General features: G+C 33.8%; 2 protein-coding genes across 6 annotated transcripts in view; one reads left to right on the forward strand and one right to left on the reverse strand.

Annotated features, from left to right (window-relative positions):
* The window catches only part of LOC106460286 (adhesive plaque matrix protein-like), a 16,634-nt gene extending 10,407 nt beyond the window's left edge, over nucleotides 1-6,227 (reverse strand). Inside the window, exons 1-2 of one of the 2 annotated variants that reach the window (XM_022386959.1) lie at nucleotides 6,101-6,227; nucleotides 805-956 (exon numbers count right to left, since the gene is read on the reverse strand). In XM_022386959.1, coding sequence (XP_022242667.1) covers nucleotides 805-941 — 137 coding nt within the window. In that variant the 5' untranslated portion in view covers nucleotides 942-956; nucleotides 6,101-6,227. Of the gene's footprint in view, nucleotides 1-804; nucleotides 957-4,078; nucleotides 4,338-6,100 lie in introns of those variants that run through there. The other variant, XM_013919974.2, reaches the window with a different exon arrangement.
* Nucleotides 6,228-11,690: 5,463 nt separating this feature from the next.
* The window catches only part of LOC106460279 (phosphoinositide 3-kinase adapter protein 1-like), a 45,245-nt gene continuing 38,190 nt past the window's right edge, over nucleotides 11,691-18,745 (forward strand). For all 4 annotated transcript variants that reach the window (XR_002610730.1, XM_013919968.2, XM_022386957.1 and 1 more), the window contains exons 1-4: nucleotides 11,691-11,768; nucleotides 13,902-14,401; nucleotides 17,077-17,218; nucleotides 17,430-17,699. Coding sequence is in view for 3 of the 4 variants with exons in the window: in XM_013919968.2 (XP_013775422.1) it covers nucleotides 11,765-11,768; nucleotides 13,902-14,401; nucleotides 17,077-17,218; nucleotides 17,430-17,699 (916 nt within the window). In the remaining variant the exon portion in view is untranslated. The remainder of the gene's footprint in view (nucleotides 11,769-13,901; nucleotides 14,402-17,076; nucleotides 17,219-17,429; nucleotides 17,700-18,745) is intronic.

Here is an 18,745-nt window from a genome sequence, read left to right on the forward strand (position 1 = left end):
TTTTTTTTTTTTTTTTTTTGTTCGCGGACAATAAATAATCCTCTTCTCAGCGTAAATCAGAACGCGGATGTCTACCCAAGAGTTATGCCCACTAACTTGATCGGGATGGTCTATACATGTGAGCACGTGACGCGTTATGTTATCCGAGTCGACCTAAATGCCTTGACCCGGGATAAGTTACCAGCTTGTCCCCCCGCCCCCTGTGAGTGCGATGATGCTGATGAATATTAAGCCTTTTTCTTCACCTTTGGGAAGAGCGAGCAGACATTTCGAATCGATGTAGACGTATCGTCTAAAACAACCCATCTCTTGATCAACAGTCTCACCTATTTAAACAAACGTTTGATATCTATCAAAGAACTATTATTTACTCATAGACATTTGTTAATATCTCATATAACGGTATCTAAATGAATAGGTAAGTTGTGCCAAGATGTTTGCAAGTGGTATTTAGCCTAAGATTTGATTTGTGCACAGTTATAGGCTCGACGTCACAAGTTTTTATCATATATTTATATACATATAATAGTCTCATCTCCTTTTGTTATCTTAAAGATGCAACATCTGTATTTCATTTTAGTTCAGATTTTGTGTATTAATGATTCCATCTGTAAAAAAAAAGTTATAAATTAATATTGGTTTTGTTTTCATTTTGCGCTCCGACAGATCCTCTCCTGGTCATCAACTAAACGGTTACAAGGCAATTGAATTGCGAGATATTAACATTATCATTTTCACATTGCGTCCAGCATCGTAAGAACGATTCAGTGATTTTTTAAAAATTTTACAAAGATAAAAATGTACCTTATTACAAACATTTCTAATCGGTTTCCACATTTTTGAATAGCTTCCTGCACTTCGTCATGTGTCATGTCTTGCAAATTTACATGCCCAACCTGTATCACCTCATCTCCCTTGAGCAAGCCCGCCTGCTCGGCCATGCTACCCGGAGCTACCTGAGGAGCAAGAAATGGTAAAATCACGTTAAGAAAGAACAACCGCAATGTTCACAGTAGTGACATCTATTAACTTAAATCACTATACATACACGGCATATTATGTTATTTAACTCGATTAAAATATGATATCTGTATTCGTCTAACTTTAATTACATGAAATATTAAATAAAATTAAGTTAAACAAACGCGTATTATAACGTTTTATTCAGATCAGCTGTATTCTGCTTCTGAATATGAAACAATACAGAAATCATTGTAAACCAGCTGTTAATTTCACGTAATTCTATATAAGCATTTACCCTACAAGTGAACAATACGAATATGCTTAAAATATTTATTGTATATATATATATCATTGTGATTTTATGTAATCATTGATCAATGTGCTTTAAAAAGTTAGATCATTTGTTCCTCTAATTTTATATTCTATTTTTTACATTTTTACATTTATTAGTTTCAATTCGCATACGTTTATATGCTTTTTGTTGTTGTTGTTTTAATTGTGATTTTAATCTTTTTTAGTGAAATTATATTCATTTTGTACATAATAGTCTTCATGATTTTGAGTATAATTATAAAGTATCGGAAAGCATATCAAATTTTATAGTACAATTGGCTTACTGCTGTTGTATACAAATAGTCTGCGAGCTTATAACGATAAAAATCGGGTTTCATTACCCTTTGTGGGCACAGCACAGACAGCCCATTGCGTAGCTTTTCGCTTAACAACAAACAAACAAAGTTTACAAACTATGTGCATGCACCTGTTTCGTAACAACCGTGTAGTGAGACATGGTCTCGTAAACTTGTATTGTGATACACTTCTTTTCATCGTGTATCTGCCAATCCGGTTGGTTATTACGCAGCATTACATGTGTCAAGGTTTAGGTATGTCTCACGTGCAGTTGTTTTCTGGGAACAAAAAAGAAAAAAGTGGCACAAAAAAGAATTAGATTAGGAAGTTAAACACGACGACTAAAATACAACATGAGTCAGTCAATGCGTTTGTGCCATTACATGAAGGTCACTCTGTAAATATTCCCTTACCCCCGCCCCCCAGTACACAACCAAAAATAGAAGTAATGTATCATCACCGAACTTATTCCTCTCAACGTTTTCAATCTATAAGTGGCTATTAATATTCTCCCAACATTCTTCTCAAACCCTCTTTGGATTGTACAGTCTACAACAGCTATATATTTAGCCGATAATAATAATAATAATAAGTAAAAAGCGTGAAGTCTGTTTGTTTTTGAATTTCGCGCAAAGCTACACGAGGGCTATCTGCGCTAGCCGTCCCTAATTTTTCAGTGTAAGATTAGAGAGAAGGCATCACCACCCACCGCCAACTCTTGGGCTACTCTTTTACCAACGAATAGTGGGATTGTTCGTCACATTATAACGCCCCCACGGCTGAAAGGGCGAGCATGTTTGGTGAGACGGGGATTCGAACTCATGACCCACAGATTGCGACTCGAGCACCCTAACCACCTGGCCATGCCGGGCCGTTTTGTTAAGACCTGAATAACAGATAATTAAAAGTTATCTTTTTAGATTGATGCTTATGTTACTAATAAAAACAAATACTTTTTTGTACACTTAAGTTTGTCACTATTTTGATTGTTCGTTTGTTTTTTTGCGTTTAAACGAAAAGCTACACAGTATATTTGCGCTCTGCCCATCGCGAGTATCGAAACCTGCTTTTTAGCGTATCAGCCTTCAGCGGTAAGAAGAGCCACTATGTTGATATTCTATCTTCCGTGTTTATTACCATATAATTTCTTAAATAGATTTAAATAATTTTATCAATGCATTTCCCCTCTATATTTATTTACATATACAATCGTGTTTTTGCTTTGTTCTTAGGAAACTTGAGAACGTGAACTACACGATAATATCATTTTTAATGTGTACTTTCCTTGTGAGATCTTAAGAGCGGGACTCTTTGAAGGTCGAATGTTAATAAAACGAAATAATACTGTGCACGGTCGATCTTTCAGTTGCAGCCCCCACCCAATGACACAGCGGTACTGGGTTTCGATAGCCGTGGTGGGCAGAACACAGATAGCCCAATGTGTAGCTTTGTACTTAATAACAAACAAACAAACTCTTTCAGTTGCAGAACACCTCGCGAACTACATCGACATAATCTAGTGACTTTATTACTTAATTTGATAGCTCGACTAGTTTAGCATTAGTAACTTAGATGACGAGAGGGAAAGAATAGGGTTGGAAATTATACAGTTTTAATTTTTCAAATACTTGATCGACTCCACAGCTCTCTCTCGAATACCAAACGTAGATCAGCTCGCGAAAATCTGTATTGTCAGAGAAAATTGTGTTATTAACCACAGAATAAGTAAGATATTTATCATGTTGAGTGGTTTCATAATAGGCTGGTTTGTTTTAAGCTTTTGTTACACATATCTGACGCCAGAGGAGTGTTTTATAGCGAAGCCACATCAGGCTATCTGCTGTGCCCACCGAGGAGAATCGAACCCCTGATTTTAGCGTTGTAAATCCGTAAACTTACCGATGTCTCACTGGGGGATAACACCAGAAGAAGTAATAATGTATCATGCAAAAACGATGCACTTACTGAGTAGTTCATCAGAAATTTAGTTGTTACATGCAGGTGTAGAGATAAGTAATATTAATTTGCTTAACACGACATCTTTCAGATTTATCAAACATCTTTTTTACAAATACTTTTTTTGTTGTTTGGTATTATAATACGGTTTCTTTATCTGTGCCAGAAAGTTTTCGCAGGCAGTTTTAGAACGTATGTTTTAATTATGTTGTATCCTAGTTATTAAGTTTGTGTAATAAAGAATAATTACTTTCTACATATTTAATTTCAGAGGGTAATGAAATAAAGTCGTTATTAGCACTTCCATTTGTTGAGCCCATCTATAACCTGAGGTATTTCATCCAACCTCCACATTTTAATATCACATAAATTCCACTATATAAAATTGTAGGTCAGATTTGAGGCAATGGACAGACGAAAAAAACCGAAATTGTTCTTAAACATCAACTGGATAAAACAGAATTAATTTTACAAACAATTTAAAGTTGTTCAAAAGTAAAATGTTGAATGTAAAATACAAGAATCAAACCTTTAGTATCATCACGGGATGATTCTGGTTTCTTCCTCCTACGACTCGGAATCCCCACGCCTGCTGTGGATCAGGTCGCTTCATGGAAACCAGAAATGGTCTTTGGAACGACATTTTGAGGTAAGAAATTAGATGTAACACAGGCTAGTGTGTCCAGTCTTTGTTGAAAATAGAAGTTCAGCGAACGCAAGTTTCTCGTTCGTTCGTAAACGCTTATACCTACTCTGAGTGGAGATTGCAGCTTTCCAGACTTAGCTGATTACGGACCTTCGTTTTTCGGGGTCTGTTAAAAAATCTCGTGGAATGTACTTCGTTGGGGCGTGTACAAACCTTCTTCGAGTGTGACGCAAGTTTTCTAAGATTAACCAAATATCATGCCAGCAGAATATATAGGTCTGGACTAAATCCAAACTGACCGGAACCCAAATATTTAAAAAAAAAATGTTAAAAATAATCTCATAATGTTATAAGGTACAGTTTAGGAATCGGTGGTTAAATAAGAATAAAAATAATTGTTTGTTTTTTATTTCAAAGCTTATGTTTTTATTTGTTATCTTAAGTGTTTGGCAGCTCTTTAGACATTTCTATGCTAGTTTTTTAGTAAAATCCTAGGTGATGAATCTTCCTGGACGTTACCTAATTTCCAACCTAACTAATCTGTTTCCATCTTGGGATTCATTCAAATCAGTGAAATAGGTTATATGATGTAGTGTAAAGTTACATGCTATACAAACTGTAAAGATTTACATATTAGCTAGCAGAAATCCATGATTTAGCTTTAAAATTAAAGGATAATCGATCTCAACTTATGTCATTTTTTTAAAATAAAATGAGAAAATTCAATAACATACCCAGTTTATATCATTTGTATACCAATATGACAACACTTAGTTATTTCAGAGCGCATGAACATATTTCAATATACGAAATTTCCGTAATCGTTGCTATGAAACAAATACTCTATTTCTTTATTTTTGGTATGTTTAAATGTCTTTTGGGTGACTAGTGTCAATTTTCTTTTCAGCTGCAGCATTATTAAAACAAAAGCTGACATTTTTATTCCAAATATATTCTATAAATACAAACAATAATTTGGAAATTACTCTCTGTAAAATGTCTTTGTAAAAAAGTATAAAGTTATTTGAAAATTTTCACGTATTTTTTCCGTAAAATGGTGCTCTTTGCTTTTGGCGAGCAATAAAAATATACTATATCAGCTTCGGAAAATATTTGCGTTTGTCATCAGTGATATTGTAATTATGATTGTTTGTTGATTAACGAAAACTTGGGAAGCTAGGCCTACACCAAACTGCTCCAGAAAATGGTGGAGCAACCCGTTTATTTTTATCAAAATTGCTAAGGCTAGACTAATCCATAAAACGTCTAGTCTTATATTAATGTAACACCGATGGCTTTCCTCAATGAAAGGCTTTGATTCTCTATTTTCCAGATACATTTTGGTAGCTCTTCAGCATTCACCCTTCGTAATCATATGATTTTAATGGAAACGACATAGACCTGTAGCAAATTTTCAAACGTTTCTCAGTATATACTAGTGTCTGGAGTGCTTGATCTAGAAGCATAACAATTTCCTTAGAAACTGGAACAGAAAAGTGCACCTGTCAAAAAACGAAATGATGGACAACTAACATTCCTATTACTAAGGGTATTTGACAAATAAAGAGATTAGTAGAGCTTAAAAGAAGATTTACATTTTAGTCAAAAACAAATTGAAAGCTGAATCATTCAGATATTTAGATGAACCGTAGTTGGCCTTTTCCCAATGAACACGTCTTGCCAAAAATTTCCAAGAAAAGTATAAACCAGTAAAGCCCAACATTCCTCCAAAAACTTAGAAAAACACGTTTTATTAGCTTCTCCCTCGGTGCAATGTTGTTCTTTCCGGTATAAGATTTAATTATTTTTGTTAAACAACTGCGAAAAGATAAACAAGCACCTTTCAAAGAACATATTTATTTTCCTTCTAAGTTTCTAGTAAGATTGAGCCGAAAGTTTGCATACCTTTGCTGAAAGGAGGTGTATACCTATAAGGTTGAAATTCGTACAGGCTAGCGTGTCTTAGTCCACGCGAAGTTTTGGAGAAGCGTGTCGACTTCTATTTTCGGTGACTTCATTCTTTCGGATCGTATTTCCAGGAATGAATCACCAGAAGGTTTCACGTGGCTTTAAATATCATTATTTACATCCAAACAGACTTAGTTTGTTTTGTTGAAAAACAATGAGATTAAATTTGATAGTTATGTTGAACTAACATAAACAGATTTGTGAGCCAGATCTCAAGTAAATGCCTCTAAGTTTTTCAAGACGTATCTTTCTGCTTTTGAGATACATTTCGGACAAAATAGATCAAACGCGAAGGCATTCAGAAGAACAGTTTTTAATAGTTTGGTTCTCTAAACATGCCGCTAGATCAGGGCTGACAAGAGGGTGGGGGAAAGGGAGGCAGCTGCCCCGGAACCCGGGGTCTGTGGAATATTCCAAAGGTCACTAGAAATGCATAATACTTAATTAGCTAAAATGGCTACTGCTTTTTCATGGATTCATGAAGAAATTTTTCACCTAAATTTCTTTTATGAAAAATCAGCAAAAGTTAATAAATAAAATGAAAGGGGGGCCCGATGATATTACTGATCCCGGGGCCTGGGCTGGCTCTCGACGCTAGGTTACCAAGATTTGTTATCCAGTTACTTGCTAACATTAGAAGCACATAAAAGAAATGTCCGTGTTTTCTTCATAACGAAAAACTAGATGTGAAGGAACTGTTAAAAACAAGAACACCATTTTGTATCAAACAACAATGTTCGTGTTATAATCTAATAGGGACTTGAGTTTTAACCAGTACGGAGCCTTCCTAACTTAACCAGATAAACAACAGATATTATCACAAAATAAAGTTAAATCTGTTTTGCTCAGGAGCTAGCAAGACTTTAAGTGTATGTGGACATTTGTTTCTTATTTTAATCAAAAATAAAATAAGTGTAGCAAATGCTTAACCTATATAGCTTAAACACCGATAAATTTCGAAAACTCGAAACTATGGAATGTCATTTACCTACTCCAGATCAAGCAACTGCTTTTCCGAACATGCACGTTACTGTTTTGTTTCTAATGGACAAAACCGAGAACGAAAGCATATTCATAACAATAAATTTTATAACATTCCAAATTATGAGAACATGGAAAGACTAACATCAAACAAAATACATAACATTCAAAGTCCTCTGAATTAGTAATAAACATATTGTATCAATTTTCTGACTTTATAGCCCTTAAATCCTTCATACACAGATATATATTACATCAATTGTTTCGGCTTGAAACCTACACCAGGTGAAAGTTAAATGAAGAATTATTTCCACGTTTAAAAAAATAAGTTCTCAACACAGTGCAAAGAATACTGTCCCACTGTACTTTTGCGCCCTCTATCGATCAAATGAAGTAAATTATTTACGAAAATTCAATCAAGACAACTTGTGCAAAAATTCAAAATTGAAAAGAAAAGTTGTTCCTGCTTTTAATTTTGATGTGAATTCCATACATAAATACGTATACATCAAACAAAATATTTTTTTTTTGATAATTTAAAATTGTTTAAACATATTACGAATATAGTACACAGATTTTCGAAAGGAGAACATTAGATCTTTTATGTGCAAACTAGGAATTGATTATGGGTATGTTTACACTGTGTCTCTAGCTTTTAAGAAAGTATTGCTTTGAACTATTACAATAAGGATCATTCTGTATTTAAATTCTTGTTGAACATGAATCGATTCTTTAATGCACATACAAATTAGAAAATCTCATAATTCTTGAAGCTTGACAAAAACCACTTTTGTATATATATTATCGAATCAAATAATGTTTAAGAATAATTCAGTTATCGAATGTTACTGAAAATCAACAAGTCAAAGCAAGAATTCATAACATTTTAGAAAAGTATCATAGTACATTTTAAATGCTTATTGTTCGGAAACGACTAACATTAACGAGTTAAGGGCTATGTAAATCTGTTATTTAAAGCTGTTTATTTTTTAATTCCTGATAACGAATGCCCTAGTTATTTTCCTGTGGTAAAATGAATATTAGGAGTAATTTCATTGCAGCAATAATAAGCGAAATGTGATCCAAAAGTTAAATGAAGATAGCCCATTGCTGTTTTGTTCTGAAACAAACTGCTCTTGTAGAGGTAGTTAAAATGAGACGAAAATTATCTGAAGCTGTTATCTAAGAAAACATTCGCCATGAATTCATGTGCTCCCTTTTTCCGTCATTCTGAGTAAGGTTGGGGATTCATTCCATTTATTCGAACTGACAGTATCACTTTAGTGATGACAGACTAGACAACCGTAACTATATATATATACACATCCGGCGTAGGACAGCAGCTTTTTATACCCCCACCCAACCTCACAGTACAGATAAGAGCCCGAGAATAAGATTTTCTTTTCTTTTTACAAACTTCTAACATACTTATGACTACCATTTATCTTACTTCGATCGAATGTTAACAAGTACTAGAATATGACCAAAAACACTTGGCTAATTGTCAAATGACGCAATCGTCAGATATTTTTTTATCTTGATTAATGTATTTATAAAGTTCTAAAACAAGTCTTATAAGCACATGTGTGCCTCGTATAAATATAGAGTACGGTTGCATCAGCCAAAAATTGAATAAGGGAAAAAGTCTTAATAAAATCGTAAAGTATTTTTTATAAATATATTTCGCAGATTTTTTTTAAACAATACTTTACATGAATATGTTATTGAAAAAACCAGCTCGTTGCCTATTGTAGGATTTCTATCTTGGTCACTACATCTTACAAGTATCACAGCGATCTTTCCCTTTTTCAAGTTTGGATTTTTATATATATATATATTACTAAATCTATTTTACGGTTTTACCTTGTTCGTTTGTAGTTAACCACAAAACTACACTATCTGAGCTTTGCCCACCACGGGTATCGAAATCCGGTTTCTAGCATTGTAATTCCGCAGACATACCGCTGTGGCACTGGAGGCCGGTTTTATCTATATAGTAATTCTCAATTGTACCTACGTATATATGTTTTGTTGTTGTTGTAATTGTTTTGTTTTTTGTGTTGTTTTTTTCTTGTTGTTGTTTTTTTACACTATTTTTGAACCTACTCCACAATTTTTGACAAGACGACCTGACATTTTATTGTGATCATGCCCTAAAAGTGGGAGGTCAAATATGTTTCTTTTAGGGGGTCAAGTCTTAGGTCTGATTAAATTAATTTCCTTAAACACTGCTATTAACATATAAGAAGCAATCCTAAACAATCATCAGAATTCAGGTTTTTATCATATTTGACCTCTCATGAGATTTCTGGGTCTCTCAGGATTGTATCTCCGAATATATGTGAAAACTAGCATAAATATATCAGGAATCAGTCAATATAATTATATCTGCGTTTAAAGTTTCTACGTTTTATATTGGAATACATTGAGGTTTGGAGGCCCTCAGAATCGACTGCTTGGTTTGTACTTATAAAATGGCAGAAGTATCTAAATAACGGCTCCAAAGTGATGTGTAAAATTGTACCTATCAGCATTACATCATTTATCTTGTTACTAAGCTATGCATTCTGGAGATAACAGCTAGTGATATCTTATTTTTTAAACAAATCAATTGAACTGGTTATTAGACTTTTTCTAACCCAGTACCAAGTTATGTCAGCAACTTAGGTCCAGCCCATGCGTGAAGTCATGTGTAACATACGTGTTTGATACTGAGGTGACAATCTGGGGGAATAGGTCCCGTTCTGAGAGTATAATAGACCTTAATAATGAGGTCAAGCAAGCTACCAATATACCTCAAAGATTGAGAGAAACAAGAAGTGTCTATTCTACCAATGTTAAGATAATCAACTTTAGGTAAACTTTCCTCAGGAGCCAATGAAAATAGAAACTTAAGTTTATACTACGCGTTTTCATTGCTTCTTATTGAAAATTAAACAGCATTATAATTATTTCTGGAAATATTTCCAAATAATATATATATTGTTTCTAAACAACGAAAATTCTCTATGCTTTTAGATGCATTTGCGTGAATTGTTTGTTTTGAATTTAAGCACAAAGCTACATAATGGGCTATCTGTGCTCTGCCCACCACGGGTATCGAAACACGGTTTATAGCGTTGTAAGTCTGCAGACATACCGCTGTACCAGTGAGGGGCATTTACTTGAATAATAAATATAATTGTCATGTTATCAAGCAAATACTGCTTAGCCCCAGGTTTATCAATATCGACCCCCTTCGGCTTTTTAAACACATTTTTCTAAACTATTTGTCCCCCAGTGGCATAGCGGCATGTCTGCGGATTTACAACGATAGAAACCAGGTTTCAATACCCGTGGTGGGCAGAGCACAGATAGCCCATTGTGTAGTTTTGTGCTTAACTTCAAAGAAACAAACAAACTAAACTATTTATGCAACAAATTGCTTATGGGTCGCTGACTTTCTCAATTACTCGGTTCTTAATGATAAATGAATTACACGGGAATATGTTATAAAAATACAATCAATATTGTAATTAAACCCGTCAATTACAGCTGAGGTACTCTGTGTATATTACAAAAGTAATGGGTGATTGTTCCTAATGTTATGGTCAGTTCTTTACACTCAGTATTGTAACAGGTGAAAACTTAAAATTATATAGAATGTAATAACTAGACTCCGCCGATAATGAACGTTGTAAAAACAATTCTGTAATTTGTAAGTTAAACTAGTACAAAACACAGCTAAATGTAGCAAGTGAAAATTTTAAGTGTTTATTTTGAAAGGCTTTTGAGAATAATGTACGTGAAGGTTATTATTTTAACATGGTTGGAATAAGTTTTTCCTGCTCCCCCCTCCCCCTTAAGTGTACTTTGAAACCTTGAATGTACAGGGAGTTTAAAACCTAATACGCAAAACTATATCGTATTAAGAAGGGAAAACATTCTTGGTTACTTTTTATCCGAATATTTCAAGTGCGCCACCAGTAATATAAAAATATGGGTTTCCTCAGAAACATGTGAACGCTGTGAGCACAAGCATTTGAAACTCAAAACGAAAAAGCCATTCATTTCACTAGTACTGTATTCAATTTTCAAACGTTTGAACAATCGAGAATCTAGACTATAAGTCGAGTGAAGCAGTCTTTTCTGGCCTACATTTTGCTAGTATAACAGGTTTCACGATAAACTTGTTATGGTATTTCAAGTTTTTATGCTTTCAAAAGTAACTTGTATTAATATTCATTATTCTAGAAATGTTTTCATGACGTTGATTTTATTATGCGAAGGCAATAGGATCAGAACATTCAAACCCAAAATGACGAAATATAATATAGCAGAACATTTTCCTTTTTAAAGAAAATGTACTTGTGAGTTACTAAGGGTTTGGAAAACACTGTAAAAAATGTACAAACAGCTACGAAGTATTCCGCGCATTCTTGAATCGTAAAAAAAGTGACAGGATTACTCTGAAATTTTACTGAAGTTCCCCATTTGCTTATTATTCATTACACAGGTTTCACCACATAACATTGCAACACTCGTAAGTATAGACGAGCTCATAACTAGTCCTTGAGTGAGTGAACAGCAACGACACAGGTCTGTTGTTGGTAAAAGGAAAAAGCATACTCGTTGGCTTAGATGTGTGAGTACTGTCATTGTTTTTCTGTTTAATTTTAAGGCTTCCTAATTTGCTTTGATTGTTGCATTTTACTTTAAATATTTATAACTTAACTGGTCAGGTGCAGAGGTTGGAGAACCAGACAGTTCTGTGAATAGAGTCAGACGTTTATTCAGTCTCCTAATAATGATAAAAAAATAAGAATCTGAGCAAGATAAATAAAACGAGGAAAAGCTTCTACTTCTCTTGGGCAACATAAAGAAATCCATGGCGTTTCACTTCTTCAGTAAAGCTTCCTCGGTTGGTAAAAGAGAAATGATTTTAATAATTTATTAATGTATACAAAATCTGTATTTTCATACGCTGGATATTTTTAGATTTCTTTAAATGTAGCATAGCTTAGCCATATGTTTATGGTCTAATTGGTATATGGCTACGGCTTATATAACATTAATTGATATGAATTCTCTTGTGAAATAAAGGTAGCATGGACCTATTTAAAAGCAGAAGAACCTCAGTGTTGTTAAACGTATTACACTTTTCGTTAATTATGTCACATTTTTTTATGTTAATGAATACAAACATTTTCCCTAATCTGTTGTTGAGACCCTACGATTCTAATGAACTAAAGGTCACTAAGGACAGGCCTGACTCCCAAATGACTCTCTTATTCTCTACTAAATCACTTGTAGATTATTTAACGTGGACATTTTATTCAAGTTTCACGTAATCCTAAAACGTGTAGCACGTCGGATTAAACCGTTCTCTTGTATTCTGTGAGTTGGATGGCCAGTTGGGATTATTTTTGAAGACTTTTCAAATCATATGTTTAACAGATAAATCATAAACTGGATTAAAACACTTGTAGAGCCACACACGTATTATAGTATATTTAAATTTGTGATTTGAGAAAAAACGGATTTTTTTTTGTGTGTTTCTACAAACGCTTCCTCATTGTTAACCCCTAATGTCATTGTTCATGAGGAGCACTATATTCAACGAGATTTTGCTCACACTAAAACTAAATAATTCATAGTGTTAACTTGCGGATAATAAACTAAATAAACCTAAGTAGAATAATTGAAATAACTATGGTTTTTAACAAAAATTATTTAGCTTTACATATTCTTTATTGTATTTTCCATTCAGGTGCCCCCAGTGCCACAACGGTAAGTCTGCGGATTTATAACGTTAGAAATCGGGTTTCGATACCCGTAGTGGGCACAACACTAATACCCCATTGTGTAGCTTTGTGCTTAACTACAAAGAAACAAACAAATAAAACATGCAGACTTATATGTATTATGCTAGATATTTTTTATAGTTATTTCCTATTTCTGAAAATAAAAGCAAAGTGCAGGCCATGATATTTCGTAGGCGCCATTCTGCCTTGGCTAACCCTAAACTACCATTTCTGACAAAAGATAGTAAAATGGTGCTTAACTTTTTTTTCGTTTTTTGAAACAGCTTAAATTATAGATGTCATAAGTAATATGAGTAATATATATAATATGTTTATATTAAAGTAATGATTGTATAAAATCATATGGTATGATCGAATATCGTTATTAATTCTATTTCCTTTCCGAAAGTGTCTTTGAGAATCATACGGGCTCAAACTTTATCGCACAATTATTAATGAAACTTTTATTATCAAAACACATACGTATGTATAGACAGCAAATACAGTAGGAAAGACGTTGTTTTTAAACCTTCTATTGTTGTTCTCTGTTATCAACTTAAACAAAACACATCTCATTCTGCAAAAATATAAAATAAAAATCATTGGTGCTTAAAATATTTCATTGAAACAAATTCAGTATTTAACTCTTCCTAAAATTATCAAATATTTGTTTAGACGCAAATCAGTCATCTCCTGGTTGATTTAGAAAGTTACACAATTTTGTCCATAATTTGGAACTAATAATATAGATAGAAAACAGTTAACCAACATCACCCCTCGCTAACTCTTGGGCTACTTTGATTTGATCAGATAGTGTGATTTGACCGTCACTGTTTTAGCGTACCCACAGCCCCAAAGAATGGGTCGTGTTTTAGCAGCAGCAATGTTTGTTCTCAATTTATATGTAGTTTCTAATCTCTGAAATAAATTAATTCCAGAAATATGTATGTTTTATCCTTTACCCCTCATTTCAGTTACCATGGATCCTCCAGACGTTACCATTGTGTTTTGCAATGACGTTGAAGAGTGGGGCGATTATTTGTCGGACTGTTTGCATCATGTTTTAGATCCGTTCCTGAAAGTGTATCAAATGCGTATTGAATGCTTGTTTTTCCCTCTTTCTGAATCTTGTGTGCTGAATTTGAGTAAAGCCCAGGTAGTGCTAATCATAATGTCTCAAACCTTCTTGGATTTTCTGGAGGATATGCCCAAAGCTTCTCAGTTGACATCCCTCCTGAAACCTTCTCAGACTGTCGCTGTGTTGTGTGGACTTAAAGATCATGACATAAATTTCCACCATAAGAAGTCACTAGTGACCTTTGATTTGTGGACTCGACTAAAAGTACCAAAACCAGAGGAGATATATGTACGTAATATTATTAAAACTGTCAGCCTAATCTTGAAACAAGGAACAGATCAGAGTGAACGGATGCAAGAGCTCCGCTTTGAATTGTGGCCTAATGTAATTCACGAGGTAATATAGTTTATAAAGCAACTGTAGAGTTAGTATTAAAGCATAGGGTACAGAATAATAAGTATTCTATATTAATGTCGTGATTAATGACATTCTAAGTTTATATTTCAAATTATATTATATTTTATTTTACATTTATATATAAACGTGTGTGTTTGTATATAAATTTTTGATTTAAAAATAATAAGGCCATAAAATAAACGTGAAGGCGGTTTATGAAAGCTGTTATAATGTCATAAATTTGACTTGTTCATTAAGAAAACTTAAACATTAAAATTTTACATTATAGATCGGAGCATGTTTAGTAAGGAAAACTAAATTGTCGACTGTACGGTGAGCACTACCCATTGTAGTATGCTAAGTTCTTTTACTTGACAACGTGAAACAATAGAAGCACTTGCTTTACAAATGTCACATTTAAAAAGGAATCCTTTGATAACGTCACGTTCAGCGGAGTTCATATCAACTTGAAAGAACTTGTTCAAACGATTATTAATTTATTGCTAAATCAAGTACGCTTTCTATGTCACGTACCACAAAAAACTAAATAAAAACACAGATAACAGACTAGTTGTGAAATAGTTGAATGTAACTTAAGGTTTTTAGGAAACCTCACATTTCGGAGACAATATATATATTTATATATCGGTATTAAGAGTTTTGACGTCTTCAATACGGTCCTCTGTAAAAAGAAGTGGCTAGCTCCTATAAAAGAAACCAATGAAACCGTAATATTTGACATACCTTCCTGTCTGTATATATAAATGCTTTAACAAGTTATGACGTCAACACAATCAAGATAAAGATATGCAAATGAACCTGTACACTGTAGGAGTTGAAAAGTAGCTTCTACGCCACTAAAGCGCTATACACCTACTCATTCACCAAACAACTAAATGTGCAAAAGTTTGTTGTAGAATATATTAACCTTTAACGCACAAGTTATTTGCACTACGTAATGTCTTTCTTTTGAGTTTTTGTTATCATTTTATTTATATATATAATTCATGCTATTGACCTTTATCCTTTAATTTTTACAATAAAAGTGTGTAAAGTTTGGCATGCATGCACCATCAATTCAACTTTTTGTACTGTACAATTAATGTTGTACTATACAGCCAATGTCAGGTGCAAAAATTGGACGCCATTTTAAATTAAACCCCTGACGTAAGCAATGTCTCTTCACTCTATGGGGCGAGTTTAATCAACAGCATCACACGATGATCTTTACAAATAACATATAAGGTGAACGTACTCCTTGATACATTTATAAGCTTATTGAGTTTTATTTTAAATAGGACTTGTATTAGATCATTAATTTCAATTTTATAGCGAATAGGTCAACTCGTGTTAAATGTAACCTTTTTTTTATCCTTGAGCTTATTGTTTTGTCACGAAATATGTGAATAGGTAATATTAGATGTTTCATAAAGACTATATCAAAATTGCTTCTTTTGGCTGTAAGTTGTGAATACTATTAAATATACATATATATATATATATTATACTTTGCAAAAACAAAGATGTAAGGAAGTGGTATTTTCAACCTGAACAGTACCTTATGCGACACATGGCGAAAGAATCGGATCAAAGACCCCTAAAATCCATACACAACCACCCCTAATTTAAAACAACTGACCAGAGAGAAGAAAACCAGCCAATAGCACTCGCTTCCTAATATAGCTTCCCCAAGGAGCGTGTTTAGCGGAATATCGCGGTTCGGACTTTGGACCTTGAGATCCACAGCTCGGCACATTAATCACTAGACCACATCTTGCTCCACCGCTATAAGATATTATATTATAAGAAATTACTAAGGTTACCAGCCGTCGTCCTTAATTTTGAACTACTGACCAGAGGGAAGGCGGCCAGATGGCAACACCCTACCACCCATTATCCAGGTTAAGTTATTGAGTGTTACTCTGATAACGCACCCACAACTTAAAGCGCGAGGAATATTTTGTGATGTCGAACCAGGCTCACCAGCTCAGAAACTTTGGTTTGGTTTTCATTTCGCACAAAGCTACACGAGGGCTATCTGCGCTAGCCATCCCTAATGTAGCAGTGAAAGACTAAAGGGAAGGCAGCTAGTTATCACCACCCACGCCAACTCTTGGCTGTTCTTTTACCAACAAATAGTGGAGTTGAGCGTCACATTATAACGACCCCAAGGCTGAAAGGACGAGCATGTTTTGTGAGACGGGGATTCGAACCCGCGACCCTCACATTGCGAGTCAAGCGACCCTAACCACCTTGCCATGCAGGGCCGGAGCTCAGAAATATAGAGTTCTGACACAGGACCAACCTGTACCCTTAAGATTTATTGCGAAAATGTTATTCAGTTTAAGTAACTGTGTATTGAACGATCAAGGGATAGAGTTAAAATCGATTGTTTTTAGTCACACGTAATGATTGTAATTGTCGTTCAGTTACTTAGAAGTATTAGATACAATTTAAATCAGCGAACATTTAGTAAATGAACGAGCATTTGATATATTGAGCTGATTAAAACAAACCAGCTCACACAGATAAAATGTGTATAAGTTAAACAAATAAGCTCAATCCTTAGAAATGAAGTTTCCACACACTACCAGTAAATATAGCTTAGGACTAGTTATTGGATATCAATGTATATGTTTGCTACCAGTATTTTCTTTTCATTAAATCCTTACCAGAAGTCCAGAGAAGTTTCCGTAGTCTTAAACTCACCTGTACAGGAAGACCATTACATCAGAGTTATTCTGAAAAATAACGACAAACAACAAGAAGTAAAAGCAAACCGCCGAAATCCATTCACGTTTCACTTTCATGTTCCAGGTGAGTATCTGATTAGTCAAAGTTCAATGTACCAAACGCAAAACTAAGCATTCTATGTAACATTTTCAAATAGAACATTTCCAGTTACGTAAATATTTTTATAAGCAAGTAAATTTTCATTTTGTTACTAAATTTCAAGACTAATTTTAACTCAGTATATTCCGATTTTTTTTTTGCTTGAGTAATATATTTATTGACACTGTTCTTTCAGCTATGTTCGTTTCTACGTCGTCAATGATATCGGTTCGTATTTGGTGTAATGACAGTTATTTCGGGGAGGAAACCTTGCACTACCATTCTCCCATGACTCAGTTACATGAATTATTACACGATGTCGTTTCGCCTTATGAGCTCTTACGCCAGAGTCTCAACACGACAACGAACTTAGAGGTTGACCAACAGTTAACTCAGATTTTCAAGAACAACCTTCCCTCAAGTGGTTTTTCTCTGCTGACTCCTACTTCCGGACCCTTCCTCAGAAGTAGGTTTTTTTCACATTTTTCTGTATGTTAGAACTTGTAGCCTCTTAAGCCACAGTTGCCTTTAATAATTTTTGTTAAGGTACGTGTTATGTTGGCCACACAGTATATAAAATTTAGTTACACAAGAAAAAAAAGTGATTACGTATTTCACAGTGTTTTTATTTGTTGGTTTGTAAAACACAAAGGTATATGTGCTCAGTCCACCGCGAGTAACAAACTCCGATTATTATATATATGGAGATATACAATTTCTCGAGATTACTTTAGGTGATAGCACATATTTTGCCGTTAATGTTGCACATTATTTAGATTCATACATACAACAATATTATAGTATCGTTTACGTATAACTTACTAACTATATATGCTTTTGTATAAATATGCATTTAAAAATGTAGAATATTTCAACATCTTGCCAAATTCAGACCTATGTTTGTTTCATTAAAATTAAAAATTTATATTTTAGCTATGAATTTGTAAAATTGCTAAATTACATTATGTCGTATATTGTCTATATATGCATGATTTGAACAAATAACTCAGAAATCTTGAACTAAATAGATTAATATCGGAGATGGAGTAAGAACAATTTTAATCTCTAGTTAAGTTTTTTATTTGAAAATTCCGCTCACTTGTAATATATCTGTACAATTTCTTTCGTCCCTCGTTGTGGACACAGCAGATAGCCCAATGTGCCTTTGCTCTAAAACAAATAAACAATTTCTTTCCAATTATTTGAGAAAAAAAAAAGCTGTGAACGTTTGGCGATTGAATCATTTGTTGGCAAACAAAATATGTTCCCAAAAGTAAAGACGATAGCAATGATGAACATTTTATTGGACATTTTGGATTATACGTAATTCATCTTGGGCAGTTTACTACAACGATTAAAAAATTAAAGCTAATTAATAAGAAGCATATCAAGTAATAAAGTAACATAAAAAGAAGGTAAATATTTTCATGTAGAACTGTTTATTTCAAACAGTTGTAATTAAAGAGTTGTGTGGTTTTGTTGGTTGATGTTTATTAATTATTATTGCTCCTT

Source organism: Limulus polyphemus, unplaced genomic scaffold, assembly GCF_000517525.1.
Source record: "Limulus polyphemus unplaced genomic scaffold, Limulus_polyphemus-2.1.2 Scaffold740, whole genome shotgun sequence".
NCBI lineage: Eukaryota > Metazoa > Arthropoda > Merostomata > Xiphosura > Limulidae > Limulus > Limulus polyphemus.